The sequence below is a fragment of the Octodon degus genome, unplaced genomic scaffold (assembly GCF_000260255.1).
Source record: "Octodon degus isolate 3935 unplaced genomic scaffold, OctDeg1.0 scaffold00044, whole genome shotgun sequence".
NCBI classification, from domain to species: Eukaryota; Metazoa; Chordata; class Mammalia; order Rodentia; family Octodontidae; genus Octodon; species Octodon degus.
In genome coordinates, this window is record NW_004524620.1 from 11,407,476 (window position 1) to 11,421,265 (window position 13,790).

Consider the following 13,790-nt stretch of genomic DNA (forward strand, 5'->3'; position numbering starts at 1 on the left):
TACAGATGAATGTCCATTTTGTATCTGTGTATTCAAAATGGTTAGAATAGATATATAGTTACATTCTCTTAATGAATAGAGGGATTTTTTCTAATTCTGTTTGTCAATAGGATATCATGTCTGCATCTTGTACAGCAATTAACCACTAGGAAGAATATATGCAATGTGTTAATTATTGAAACTGTCCTGCCAATTTGGTTTGAAACTCTCTCATTGCTATTTGTTTCTCAATAAAATTATGGGAAAAAAAAGACGAACACAAAAAATTAAAACTTGCTGATCTAACTTAGATGGTGGGGCATACTTCAAGTGTTAAAGCATATGCTTTTTGATTTAACATTTAGTGGAAATTGTTCAGAATTAAACTTACACTTATTGTTATACAATCTATACTGTATCACTTGGTCTTAAAACTTAATGAAGTAATATGTACAATCTTTTCTTAAATTTTATGCTGTTTTCTTCCCTTTGTAAAAGCAGTGATTCTGAAACACAGACCTCTCAAAAATTGGGAACGATTATTGTGGAAACATCCCAAAAAATAAGCCCCGCAGAAGATAAAAGAGACCAGAAACAAAGTGATAAAACAGAAAATAACCAAAGACAAGGGAAAAAAATAGTACAAATGTATTCAAATGTGGATGACACGACCACAAAGGTAAGACAAAATTTTGCTTATTAATTATTTTCTAAATGTTATCTTATTCTTTATAACTCAAATCCATTGATTTTACTAGTGATTAAATTTGAGTCTTAAAAGTTTGAATGTGTTTGAAGTATATAGTGAAAATATTCAATTATACTTTGATGCAATTTATGTATTTGTCTTTATATTTTAAAGAAAATAATAAAACAAAATAGAATTTAAGAACAAGATAAGAAATTAACAATTATTAGTATATTGCATATTAATCAAAGTATTTCCCTAGATACCAGGTAGAGATATGTAAAACTCATCAAACAATATAAGCACTAACTGTTCCTTTCAATGAAACAATAGAAATTAGTAGTACAAGTATCTTAGCTATATTGTTTCTTTTCTCCTTTCCCCCATTCTGGTTGTTCTTTCCTTTTGAGCAGTTTCTTTTGCTTTCATAATATCTATTATACCTCTTGGATCTTATTTACTCTTTTAGTTTCTTACACTAAGGAAACAATACTATGTTTACACATGTGGATCTGATTTGTTTCACTTATAAGTATGTCTCTTTTTGAGACAGGGTTTGCTGTGCAGTTCAGGCTAGCCTTGAACTCGATCTTTAGCCAGGCTGGTCTCAAACATACAGTAAGCTTCCTACCTCAACTTCCTACCTCCTAAGTGCTGTGATTACAGGTATGTGCCACCATACCTGGCCCAATGTTGTTTTCCTTTATGGTTAGCAATTTTTTTTTGGTACTACAGATATTTCAAAAGTTTTACTTGGATAAATTTCTGTACTACCTTTTGTGTTATCTTTTTCCAGTATTTTCTTATTTACTGTGTTGATTTTATGTCAGTGTTTAGAATTGATTTTTTTGCATATGACTTAAAGTAGTAATTAGGTTTCATATTTTTCTCCCACTGTTCTCAGTAGTACCACGTTTGTCATGAATTTTCTCCCTACTATGTTCAGCAATGACTTTGACATAAATAAAATGCACTTTACATATATATACATATACATATATATATATACATATATATATATGCTTTATCTTCTGTACCGTCCTATATTTTTCTGAGTAGTGCTGTTTTATTACTTTATAGTAGACTAAATTGCTACTAGAACAAGGTCCTCCATGTCTAACATTCTCTATTATTTCTTCCTTATACTTAGTATTTTATGCTTCGAAATGAATTTAAAATCACTTAAGTCCAACAAAACATCTGTTGGGGATTTTGATAGTGATTGTGTTAAGATAAATTAAAACAAAACAACACGAACATTAGAGGGAAGGCAGAAAATAGACTAGGACCTCAGGGCTTAAGGAACAACATACTGTTAAGTTTCTTGGATTTTCATTTTTACTTCATCTCTTTTGGTCTTAGTGCTGAAGATATATGCAACCTGGATTTCTGTTTTAGTAGTAATTCTGTAAACAGAAGATCAGTTGTCTTTTATTTTAGGTCTAGTTAACTTGATATTGCAGCTGGTGACTTGTACTGAAAATTCAGTTGGGAGTGTTTTTTTTTTTGTTTTTTTTTTTCTGAACCGGGGATTGAACTCAGACCCTTGCACTTGCCAGGGAAGCGTTTATTCCACTGAGCCATCTCCCTGGCCCAGGAGTGTTTTAATACACTTGGCATATGATCAACATTTAAATTCTAGTAAAATCCTAGCATTAAACATTTATAAAACTGTATCTTACATGAAAGTTTTGAACAAATTCAAATGAGGTATTTCAAATACATATCTGTATAACTATATGTAACTATATATATAACTATATTATATATATATATATATATATATATCCTATACCTATATAACAGAAATGTGACATTATGCTGTCAGTAGAGACTCATCATTGGCATTACTACAGCCTTAAGCTGGTCACTTTCCTACAGACTTTTGCAGTTTCCACATTTTTTATGTCTCCATATTCTCACTTGAAATGTGGCATTCCTCTACTTTTGTATACCTCTTCTGTAGACAGATCTCCATAAGCTTTTGCTTTAGGGAGGTGATTACCCACAATCCTGAAGGAAGAGGAAGAGTGAGAAAGTGCCAGGGAGAGCAAGAATGAAGAGCAACCACTGGCTCAGTTGTGATCATGTGACATTCGTGTTACATACTATTCCTATTGCAAAATATTGCTTTTTACTGAGTGAAAAGTTTTTAAATGAATGATAGCTCAACGCATTAGTACCTACTTGAGAAGTGCAAGGTCCTGAATTTGATCCCCAGTATTAAAAAAAGAAAAAAAATGTTTTTAGGTATTTTCGCTGTCTTGTGGAATAGTTGCAAAACAGATTGTTGGCAATGCAAGGTTTTATTCTAGTTTTAAGGAAAACTCTATCTTAACTCTGTGTTTCTGGTATAGATCTATGCAATAAGGGGGTTTCATTATGTTAGGGCCATCCTTTATCTATTACATAGTTTATGACTTTCTTAGTGCAGAGCATGTAATTCATTATCACTGTAATATAGGGCCAATTTATTTTTGAGTTCACTATAGTTTTTTGTTCCTGAACTGGGATCTTTGACAAAGTTCTTATAAAAAATAATTTATAAATTGAATATATTCCTGCTCCTTAGTCTATAAATTATTTTTAAAAGTTACATATTTTATTGCCAGGAATTACATTATTTTGGAACATTTCTTTTTTAAAATGTATTTAGTACAGGATCTAAAGGGTCTCACTACACAGATTGGACTTGTAGTGATCCTCCTGTTTTCAGCCTTACAAGAGCTTGGATTACAGGCACATGCTACCATGCCCAGTCTCAATTGCTGTCTCAGTGTGCCCCAGGGACAGGGCTGGCAACACACTCCAGGGATAGAACCACAGATCCTGTGTCTGCCTAAGCAGGCACTTTAATCCACTCAGCTATCTGACTGGCCCTTACTTTGAAACACATTTCTATTCAAAATTGTGCTTTGTGAAATCATTTTCAAATTGGTAAAATATTTTAGAACTAAATGCTACATGATGTTTCCATTTAATTTAGTCACAGAGTCATTTTAATAATGACAGGAGGAAAACATGCAGCTTCAGATAAAGATACTCTATTACTGTCAGCATCATTTGAGCATCATTTATTTACATCCAGTCAAGAAAATTCTGAGGAAAGCACTTAAATTTCCTGACAATAAATTATTAAATATTTATATTTTATTTTTGTTGTTGTTACTGTATTTAATACTACTTTTAAAAAAACTGTCTTTAGGTTAAGTTCTTCTTTTGAGTGAATTTTCTATCTATATCTTCGGCATACTAGTTCAACCTTAAATTTACTTTATTTCTGTTAAACACGAATTTGAATTATTTGTGAATTCTACATTAGAGGTATCATTTATGGAATTTTATTGATCAGACTTTTTCTTAACTCTGAATTCTTAAACTTTATTTTAAATAAGGATATGTTACTTATTTTGTCAGTTCATGTGATGACTTAGGACTGGAATGTCTACCAAAAGTTTCCTGTTGAGAGATGAGGCTTTTGCAAGGTAATTGGATCAGTGGAATGATTCACTGCTGCCTCTGTAGCTGAACATGCTGTTGGGAGATAGGACCTGGTTGAAAGAATGGTTCACTGGGAACGTGATCCAGGTCTGTCTTCTCCCAGGCTCCCACCTTTATCAGCCCTCACTGCTATCAGATGAGCAGCTGTCTTCCACCAGGCCCCTCCGCCATGTCATTTTTGCTTGGAAGTAAGCCAACTATGACTGAAACCTCTAAAAGCTGTTAGGCAGAATGAAACTCTCCTATAATTTATGGGTGTTGGGTGTTTGTCTCAGTGATGATAAAGTGATGAAGACAGTTTATTTGGCATTGTTGTTGAATAATAACCAAAATTTTGAACAACTTTTAAATTTAGGATTACAAAAGTGTTAAGAAAATGGCTTTTCAAAAGAAGAATGATGATATACTTAAGAGAACACATACAGTAGTTCCAGCCAGAGGTAAGAATACATATGAATTTAGTAGCATATTGTCTTTTAATGTTTAATCTGGCATTTAAAATATTCTGAGTGTTATTTTTATATAGTTAACAGAGAAAAGTACAAAAAGATAACTCCCAAGAAATCAAGTAGCAATATTATTTTATTACAAGAGCGGATTATATCCTTGCAGCAGCAAAACAGTATACTCCAAAATGCAAAAAAGTCAGCAGAATTGTCTGCTAAGGAATATAAAGAAGTCAATGAAAAACTTATCCATCAACAGCAAGTATCTGATCAACGATTACAGACAAGCAGACACACAATAAAGGTAAAGAAAACTAAGTTACAATAGACTATTATATGAATGTATATTGTAAGTATCCACTTTAAAGTTTAAATTGTTTAATATTTATTTTCAGTTGTTTAATTCAATTTTCCATATGGAATGTGATAAAAATTACAGTAAATGTTTACATTTTAAGAATTTATTACAATAAATAGGCATATTATTGTTACCCAAGAAACATAAGAATAGGCCCAGCAGGGCCACCCATTACTTTTCTACTGGAAATTTATATTTAGCATAATAGTAGCTGACTGTGCATCTCAGTACCTTTCCCTAGGGATACAGGATGCAACTGACGTGTTTACCCAGTAGGTGTGACAAATGGCAAGGTGTGTGATGTTTGCAAAAGTGGAAGGTGAGATTTTTAATTTACATTATGTTCCATGTAACTTTGTGTTGTATATGTTTTCCTGCCATCACAGAAGATCCAGCAGACCCAAACTACTCCAGGATTTGTTTTAAAAAAAGAAAAAAAAAAAGATTTTCTTTTGATTTTTCTTGTAGAAGTAGCCCTATTCAGTACAATGGTACACGATAAACTAGATTTGCATGTATTGGAGGAAGTCGAAAGGGAATCATCAGATTACTCATGCATGGATGAAGAAGATGATCCATTCAGTGTTGGAAATTAAAACACACGCTTTCATAGCAGAAGTTGGTGTGGGTGTGTGATGATGATGATGAATTTGACATTGGCCATGTGAGCCAGAGTTCCTGTAGCAGTAAAATGGAGCAGGAATCAACTGATGCAAACATAGGGAATACAAACCTTTTTGATCCAAATGATAAAAAAACAGCAATGTAAGTACATATTTGACTAGTTAAAGTGTTGCAAGATGGACATTCAACCAAATGGAACAATCTGATGTTACAACGAGGTGCAAAAATATAGTGAGGCATGGAGAGAAAACATGCTCCCAGGCTTTCACAGAGAACAAATTGGTCAGCAATGGCCATGGCTCATCCACATGGCTGACACTGACAAAGGATCTACAAACTGCAGTAGGGTTTCAGGGTAAATCCTGAGGGGATTTGACTGACCTTGTCAGACACAAAAGTTACGTTTCTTGTTATATAGATTTTGCTTTATCTTGGTCTTAAGCATCCAGCAGAAAAGTATAAAAACGATGTATAAAAAGTAAAGCCATATTTATATGCTGAGCTGTAAAAGGCTCAAGTCAACAACTCACATTGCCAGTCCTACAGGTAACCCACTACTGTTATGGAGTACTGGACTATATTGAATTATTTTGCTGAATTCACGTACCTACAATATTTAAATGCTAAGGGAATACCCATCTCTGACAAAACTGAACAGAAAAAAAGGGGATACAAATGAAGGACAATTTTGTATCTGTATATACAAAATAGTTAAGATAGATACACAGCTAGTTGGTCTTAATTCAATGAGAAGGAAGATTTGTATTAATAGTGTTTGGACAGGCTATCATGTCTGCATCTTGTACTATGAATAACCACTATGAAGACAACAATATGTAATGTATTAATTATTGAAACTGTCCTACTAATCAGTTTTGAAACTATCTCATTGCTGTTTGTTTCTCAATAAAATTAATTAAAAATAAATAAAGCAAAGAAATAAAATATAGTGAGTTACTTGGCAGGGGTGAAAGATATTGGACAGAATGCCAGCACTGTCATTCATGGTGGAAATTATAACATATACTCTTCTGTGAACTATGCAAAGTCTGAATTACAAGTCTGAATTACATCTGTGTGTACCAGTAGCCATATTAAAAAATTATTTATTATGACAGCACACTAGTTGAAATGCAAGCATTTATACATCTGCTGTATTTAGTCGAGCTTTCTTATAGAAAACACAGGAATATAAAAGAATTATGGAGACAAAAAATTTTTCGTGATAGGGTCTTGACCTCCCAAGTGCTGGGATTACAGTTGTGCACCATTACCCACCACACATGGCTGACTTACTGAAAATTGATGGGTCAAAATAGGACATAAATTGTATGTACTTGTAGATGTGAATATTTATTATGCTTTCAGCTCAGAAATTTATCCTGAAATTCAACCATCAGATCCTTACTAATATAATAATAAATCAAATGATGTTGTGAAAAGACTTGTTGCTCTTTCCCAAACTAGTCAGAATGTGACATTCCACAGTTGGATTATCAGTTTCCAATTGATGTTAGATTGCTAACAAAGTACAAGTTGACCAGCATAGAAACTATGCAAGAACAAAGAAGAAATTCCGAATGAAATATTGCAATTTCAAGAGACTTACATAATCTGTGAATTTCAAAAAGATAAAACTTTGGCCTCATAGATGGAAAAGAAAAACCACCTGGAACTAGTGATATCAACATTTCACCATGATGGAAATACTGACAGGGAGACCTCTATAGAACAAAACCTGGTGTGGAAACTCTGTACAACAAGTCAAATCCAAAGGTGGAGTAGATGTTGATGCATTATGCAGCAAATGTGATATCCCTTGAATTACAAAACATGGGCCAATAGTTACATTTTATCCAATCCTGAACATGTGGCATAAATAGTTTGATTGTTTATAGAGAAAAAAATAAGAATATCATAGACAGATTATCTTAGAGTATTGTGACTAGAGCTTATGAGAGAGTACATAGAGCAGAGGAAAAAGAACCTGTTTCTGCCCAAGGAACTACACACAAAAAATCATGGAGCACACTGTAAGCTCAAAAGTGCACATCCAGGTGCCACACCAGAGGGGCATGCTAAGACAGGAAGAAATAGATGTAAACTGGGACCTACAGTGAAGTATGGGAAAGCAAAATATATATGTTATCAATGTAATCGATGCTTGTGTATGGAACATGCAGTTGTCATGTGTGAAGACTGCCTTGAGTGTGACAGTTGGAGCAAAGCTTATTTCTGTGGTAGACTTTTGTTTGTGTTTTTATTGAATCACATAGTGTTTTGTTTTTGAAGTTATCTTTTAGATTTTATAAGCAAGTAAAGAGTTGATGTGAAAATACTGATGGCTTTTCTAAAAACTCATATATTTGATATTTTATTTTATTGATATCTTGTTTTCCTGTTAAATGCATGTTGTACTAACAAGCCTCCAAAAAATAGGATTAGATGTGACACATAAGAAAGGAAAGCTAAGTACAGGTGCTGTCAGTGTAAGTGAAATGTGTGCATGGAATAAGCAGTTGTCATGTGTAAGAAATGCTTTGGATGTGGCAGTTGAAGCCAGGCTCACTTTTGGTAAAAGTATATTGATATTTCCTTTTAAGTAGAAAAAAATAGATACAATGATACAGAATTTTGAAACAAGATAATAGGAGATTAACCATGGTTAATATATTGTGTATTATCTTCAAAGTAGTTTCTCAGATTACAAGATATAGGCATGAAAAACTGATCACTCAAGGTAAACACAAACCATTCTTTTCAATGAACTAATAGAAATCAGTATAGTTATCTATCTATCTATATTTTTTTCTTTTATCTTCTTTGCATTTACTTAAGTGTTTTGTATGGGCTAGTATATGATCTATTTTAGAGAACATCCCATGTGAAGCTGAGAAGAATGTGTGTTCTGATGTGGGGTGGAACACTCTAAACATCTAAGTCCATTTGTTCACAGGTTTGGTTCAATTCTGTTATCTCTTTGCTAATTTTTGTCTGGTTGATTTCTTTGTGATAATGTGTTATTAAATCTCCTGTTACAATAGTGTTATTTATTGTTCATTTGATTTTTTTCATGTCTATTAATATTTGTCTTATATAGTGGGGTGCTCCTGTATTTGGTGCATATATATGGCCTAAATAGTTTGCTCATTATCTCTTCTTAAATTTTTCTCCAACAAGGATATGGTGACCTTCTTTTTTACTTTTGATCAATCTTGGTTTGAAGTTCACATTATCTCCAAACAGAACATGCTTTTTTCAGGGTTCCTGTTGTATTGTTCTTTCTCCTTCTACTATTACTCATGAACTTGTTTTTATGGTAAATGTGTTTCTTATATACAGAATATTGGTAGATCTTTTTTCTTGATCCATTCTTCCAATCTATTTCTTTTGATTGGTAAGTTGGGACCATTTACATTGATGGTAATAACTGATACATTTTGGCTCATCTTTGACATGTTATTTTTCTGCTTGCTTTCCTGCTTTTTCCCTCTGTTTAATTGCTTGCCCTGCTTGTTGCTTTCTTTCTGTTACTGTTCTTGGAATTATGATCATTTCTGTCTCTGTCTGGAATATCTTTAATACTCTTTGTAGGGTTGGTTTGATGGTCATAAATTTTTTCAATTCTTTGTCATGGAAATATTTTATTTCTCTATTGATTTTGAAAGTATTTCTGCAGGGTATAGTTGTCTGGGTTGGAAAGTGTTTTCTTTCAGGACTTGAAATCCTTCACTCCAAGCTCTTCCTGACTGGAGGGTTTGTATTGAGAAGTCCTCCATGATTCTGATGGGCTTTCTTTTATAGATGATCTGTTTCTTTTCTCAAACAACTTTTCATATTTTTTAGCTGAATTTCTGGAATCTTGATTATTATTTGTCTAGGTTTAGCTTTATTTGATTATGGAGTTCTATATGCCTCACTTAACTGTGTGTCAGCTTCTTTTTACGTGCTTGGGGAATTTTCTGATGTTCTCCACATTTTTTTTTCAATGCTATATGTGTTGACTTCTGATTTTTAATTGACACCAGTTATTCTTATATTATTTTTCTTTCTATTATCCTGCAGCTATTGAATTGTTAATTCCTGAGCTTTTGTGTTTTGTAAAAGACCTTTTTCTTCATAACTACTAGCTGAGATCCTATCTTTAAGGCCTGAAAGTCTGTCTGCAGTTTTGTTCAAGTGGTTTTAATTTCCTGGATATCTGTTTGAATCCATTTCCTGCCTTTGTTTCTTTCCTATATTGATCATTCACAGTTTACATCCTTTTTCTATGATCATCTGTTTTGTCTATCACTATGCTCGACTTGCTGAGCATTTCCTTTGTACGTCATGACAGCTCTTTTTTTTTTACCTGAGAGATTATTTCTGATTTGATTTCCTCTATAGCCTCAGAGATTTATTTCTTTCCTTCAGTTGCTTTCATTTCAGAAATGTCACATGTGTATCTTCCATTTTCTGTATCTTATCTACTAAACTTGTTTAGGGTGGGCTGGATGTTTGGATTGCATTTTGCTTTCTTGTCTTGTCATTTTTTATCTCAAAAAATTTTTACTTTGTTTTCTTTGATGAATTTTATTGTTTTGTCTTGTACTAGGTAGTTATATTGGCCTCTCTAGGAAAAGTCTGTTCTTCAGGGATGTCTTCTACATGTAGGAGAGTCTTGATTTGTGCCTGTTAGAAGATCATGCATTCCCAGTCAGTTAAGTGCGAGGTGTTGGTATCTGTTTGGCTCAGTCCCTTGTCTTTTGGTGTCAGGCTGTGGTGAGGTTATTACTCCAGGGATTCCCAGCAGTGTTACAGAAGGGAGAACCCCTGATTATAACAGAGATGACATTCTCACTAGAATAGTAAAATTAGCAATAACAGTAGCATCAAGCACAACTTAGAAACCAACAAACAGTGGTAATTATAGATTTTATACTTTAGACCACAGGAGCAGAGTCTACAGTTATATAACACCTGTTAGGTTGCATTGTTATTGCTTTGGACTTTTCACAGCACTGGTCTTGCCTGTCCTTTTTGTGCACCTTATTTGCGTCCCTGCTGTGTCACTGGCTTTCCCAAGCAGCTCACATCAGTGGTGGTGGCAACAAGTGAGAGGACCTGCCCTCTTCCAGTGTGCCTCAGTGAGGTGCCCACAGTTGGCAGTGTGTCTTTTTTTGTAATAAATTTTTTCAAATTTAAATATTCACCATATTTTGATCATCCCTTGTGTGCCCAAGCCAAAAAGTCCAAGGTATTAGCTTCAATTAGTTTATTACCACTACATTAGTAGTAAGTAGTATTACCATTACTTATTAGAGCTCTTTAATAAAGTCCATGTTAAGGCCTAACCTACAAGTGAGAGGAAACTTTGTATCAAAAAGACACTAGCACTTCTTTTCCACATAGTTTTTCTCCTTTTTAATATTTTTCATGTATTTTGTACTGCTATTAGTTTTGAAAAACTAAGCGTCACTTAGTCACTTATGCCTCCATAAATGCATTTAGTTTACCCATTTTTCTGTTTCTGAAAAATATTTCATGATTATAAATTATAGTACTAGATTAATAAATTCTTCAGTTACTCTCTCCAAATATTATTACATATTTGGAATATGTTAACATAAGTGCCTATTTTAATGTTTTCCAGCAAATGTCCATGGTTCTTTTACTCTGCTGAACTGAGTTTTTTTGAGGTAATTTTTAGCACCTTAAACTTTCCTCCTGGTGATCACAAATTAAACTTGGAGCAAGTGAATAAGGAAACATTTTTCCTTAAGCCTCAATTCTGAAAGTTATTTGCTCTATATTAAATTATTTGTTGGTTCATACTAAAAATTTATCATATTTAGAAATAAATCGCTATAATATATAATTTTAAATTATAGTTAACTACACTTCTATGGAATACTTTGATCTAAATAATATGTAGAAATATTTTAATTATAAAAGATCAGTGCAATACCAGTTATGCAAAGAATTTGTGTTCTGGTTTCATTTCCACAGTCATTATATACCCAAGTCCTACCTATGTTGCAGACTTATACTGGGAGCTTTTTGGTCTTATAGATTAGCCTTGTAAATTTGACACATGAGTTCTGTGTTTGAATTGAGACATAATCATTGATACCCTGACCACTATATAAAAACTTGATTGTCTAAAATGTTTTGATGAATCTATACTTATCTTAGTGGCTGAAATTTTAATCTTTTATTTTAATTTTTCATTCCCTGATGAATTTTATCTTTGTCTTCATCTCTTTTTTCCCTTCACTCTCACACATTGTAATCCTTCTTTTTCTAGTTAAATGATGTTTTGTCTCATATCTCCTTATTTATGGTATTATAAAACTATGTATTCCCAGATATATGTGTGTGTGTAAATAACATAATGACATGATGTCAATTTTAATGTTGTTTCTCTGATTCTGTGAGGATTGCTGTTGGTATTTTGATTATTTTGCATCAAATCTGTGTATCAGTTTTGGAAATATGACTATTTTGACTATGAATTTTGCCTATCCAAGAATAGATGATATCTTTCCATTTTCTCATGCCTTCTTTGATTTTTTTTTAAGGTGTTTGGTACAGGGTCTCACTATGCAGCTTGGACTTGTAGTGATCCTCCTGTTTTAGCCTCCCCAGTGCTGGGATTACAGGTGTGCACCACCATGCCTGGTTTTGATGGCTGGCTCTGCAAGCTTGGGCAGGGCCAGTGCCTCAGGTGGTACTGGGGATTGAACTCAGGTCCTTGCTTTTGGCTAGGCAGGTACTTAGACCGCTGAGATATCTCTGCAGCCCTTTGATCTGTTTTTTCAGAGTACTATGGTTTTTGTTGTTAAAGTCTTTATTTCTTTGGTTAGGATAATTCCTAAGTATTTTTTCATGGTACTGTTATGAATTATATTGTTTTCATAATCTTTCTTGATTTCATTATTAATGTAGAAAAATGATACTGATTTTTGTGTGAAATTCTTTATGTCTTCTATGTACAGAATCAGGCCATCTGCAAGTGATAATAATTTGACTTCTTTCCCTACTCATAATCTTTTCAATTTTTTTCTTGCCTGATTGTCTTGGTTAATATTTTGAATGTTATATTGAGAAGCGGCAGTAGTGAACATCCTGCCTTACTTATAATTTTATATGGAAAGCTTTCAGCTTTTCCCCCATTTATTATGATAGTGGCCATTGGTTTTTCATAAGGTTTTTTATCAGGTTTAGAAGGTTCTTTTCTGCCTATTTTTTTATTGTCATAAATAGGTATTGGATTTTCTCAAAGGTTTTTTCTACATTATTGAGATGATCACATGATTTTTGTCCTTTATTCTGCTTATGTGATTATATTACATTTATCGATTTGTGTATATTGAACCATCTTTGCATTTATGGGATGAACTCCTCTTGGTCATGATATAAGATCTTTTTGATTATTTGTTGAACAATAAGTCCCTGATTTATGAACATTCAAGTTATGATCTTTCATAAATACAAATGGATCATGGGTTTGGTGTTTTTTTGCTTTAAATTATGTATTAGTGTTGAAAGTATATAAGAGTCACTTTGTCAGATTTATGAAGGAATCTGTCTTTTGAATTTTTTCAGAGGGTATTTTTTTTTGTTTTGTTTTGGTGGAACCGGGGATTGAACTCAGGCCCTTGCGCTTCTGGCAAGCGCATATTCCACTGTGCCATCTCCCCAGCCCCTATCTTGTTTTTATGTTGGGAAATTACTGTATTCTGTTTGCTAGTATCTTTTTTTTTTTTTTTGAATGTACAGATACTTTATTGCTCACCTTTCACACAAAGCACACCTCCAGCCATTTTCATTCACAGCTTGACAATGTCTGTGTATACAAAAACCCAGCAAGAAGCATCATGTCACGGAGATTTCGGTAAAGGAGAATGTAAAACATCAGCTCAGCCAGGCTTTTGTTTTCTGCAGCAATAATGAAGGGCCTCCTGCACTAGGCAAAACTCTATCTTACTTTGTAGTGCATTTCTTCCATTAAAAAAAATCGTCTCCTGCCTAAAGCAAACCCACTTGCATTTGCTGAGCCAGATGATGTTAACTCGTGCATAAAACAAATTTCAGTTTGCTATTTCTTCTAGCAGATTTCAAGTAAAAATAATGTTGAAGGAAGAACTTGTTTTGGATGGATGCAGTCAGTTTGAGTTGCTATACTTAACTAAATGCCTATGTGTACTATAGG

At 33.4% G+C, this 13,790-nt stretch overlaps 1 protein-coding gene across 1 annotated transcript in view; it reads left to right on the top strand.

Annotated features, from left to right (window-relative positions):
- Positions 1-13,790, top strand: part of Cntln (centlein) — a 378,305-nt gene that overhangs the window by 288,820 nt on the left and 75,695 nt on the right. Inside the window, exons 17-19 of the mRNA XM_023715856.1 lie at positions 478-658; positions 4,524-4,608; positions 4,695-4,918. Coding sequence (XP_023571624.1) covers positions 478-658; positions 4,524-4,608; positions 4,695-4,918 — 490 coding nt within the window. The remainder of the gene's footprint in view (positions 1-477; positions 659-4,523; positions 4,609-4,694; positions 4,919-13,790) is intronic.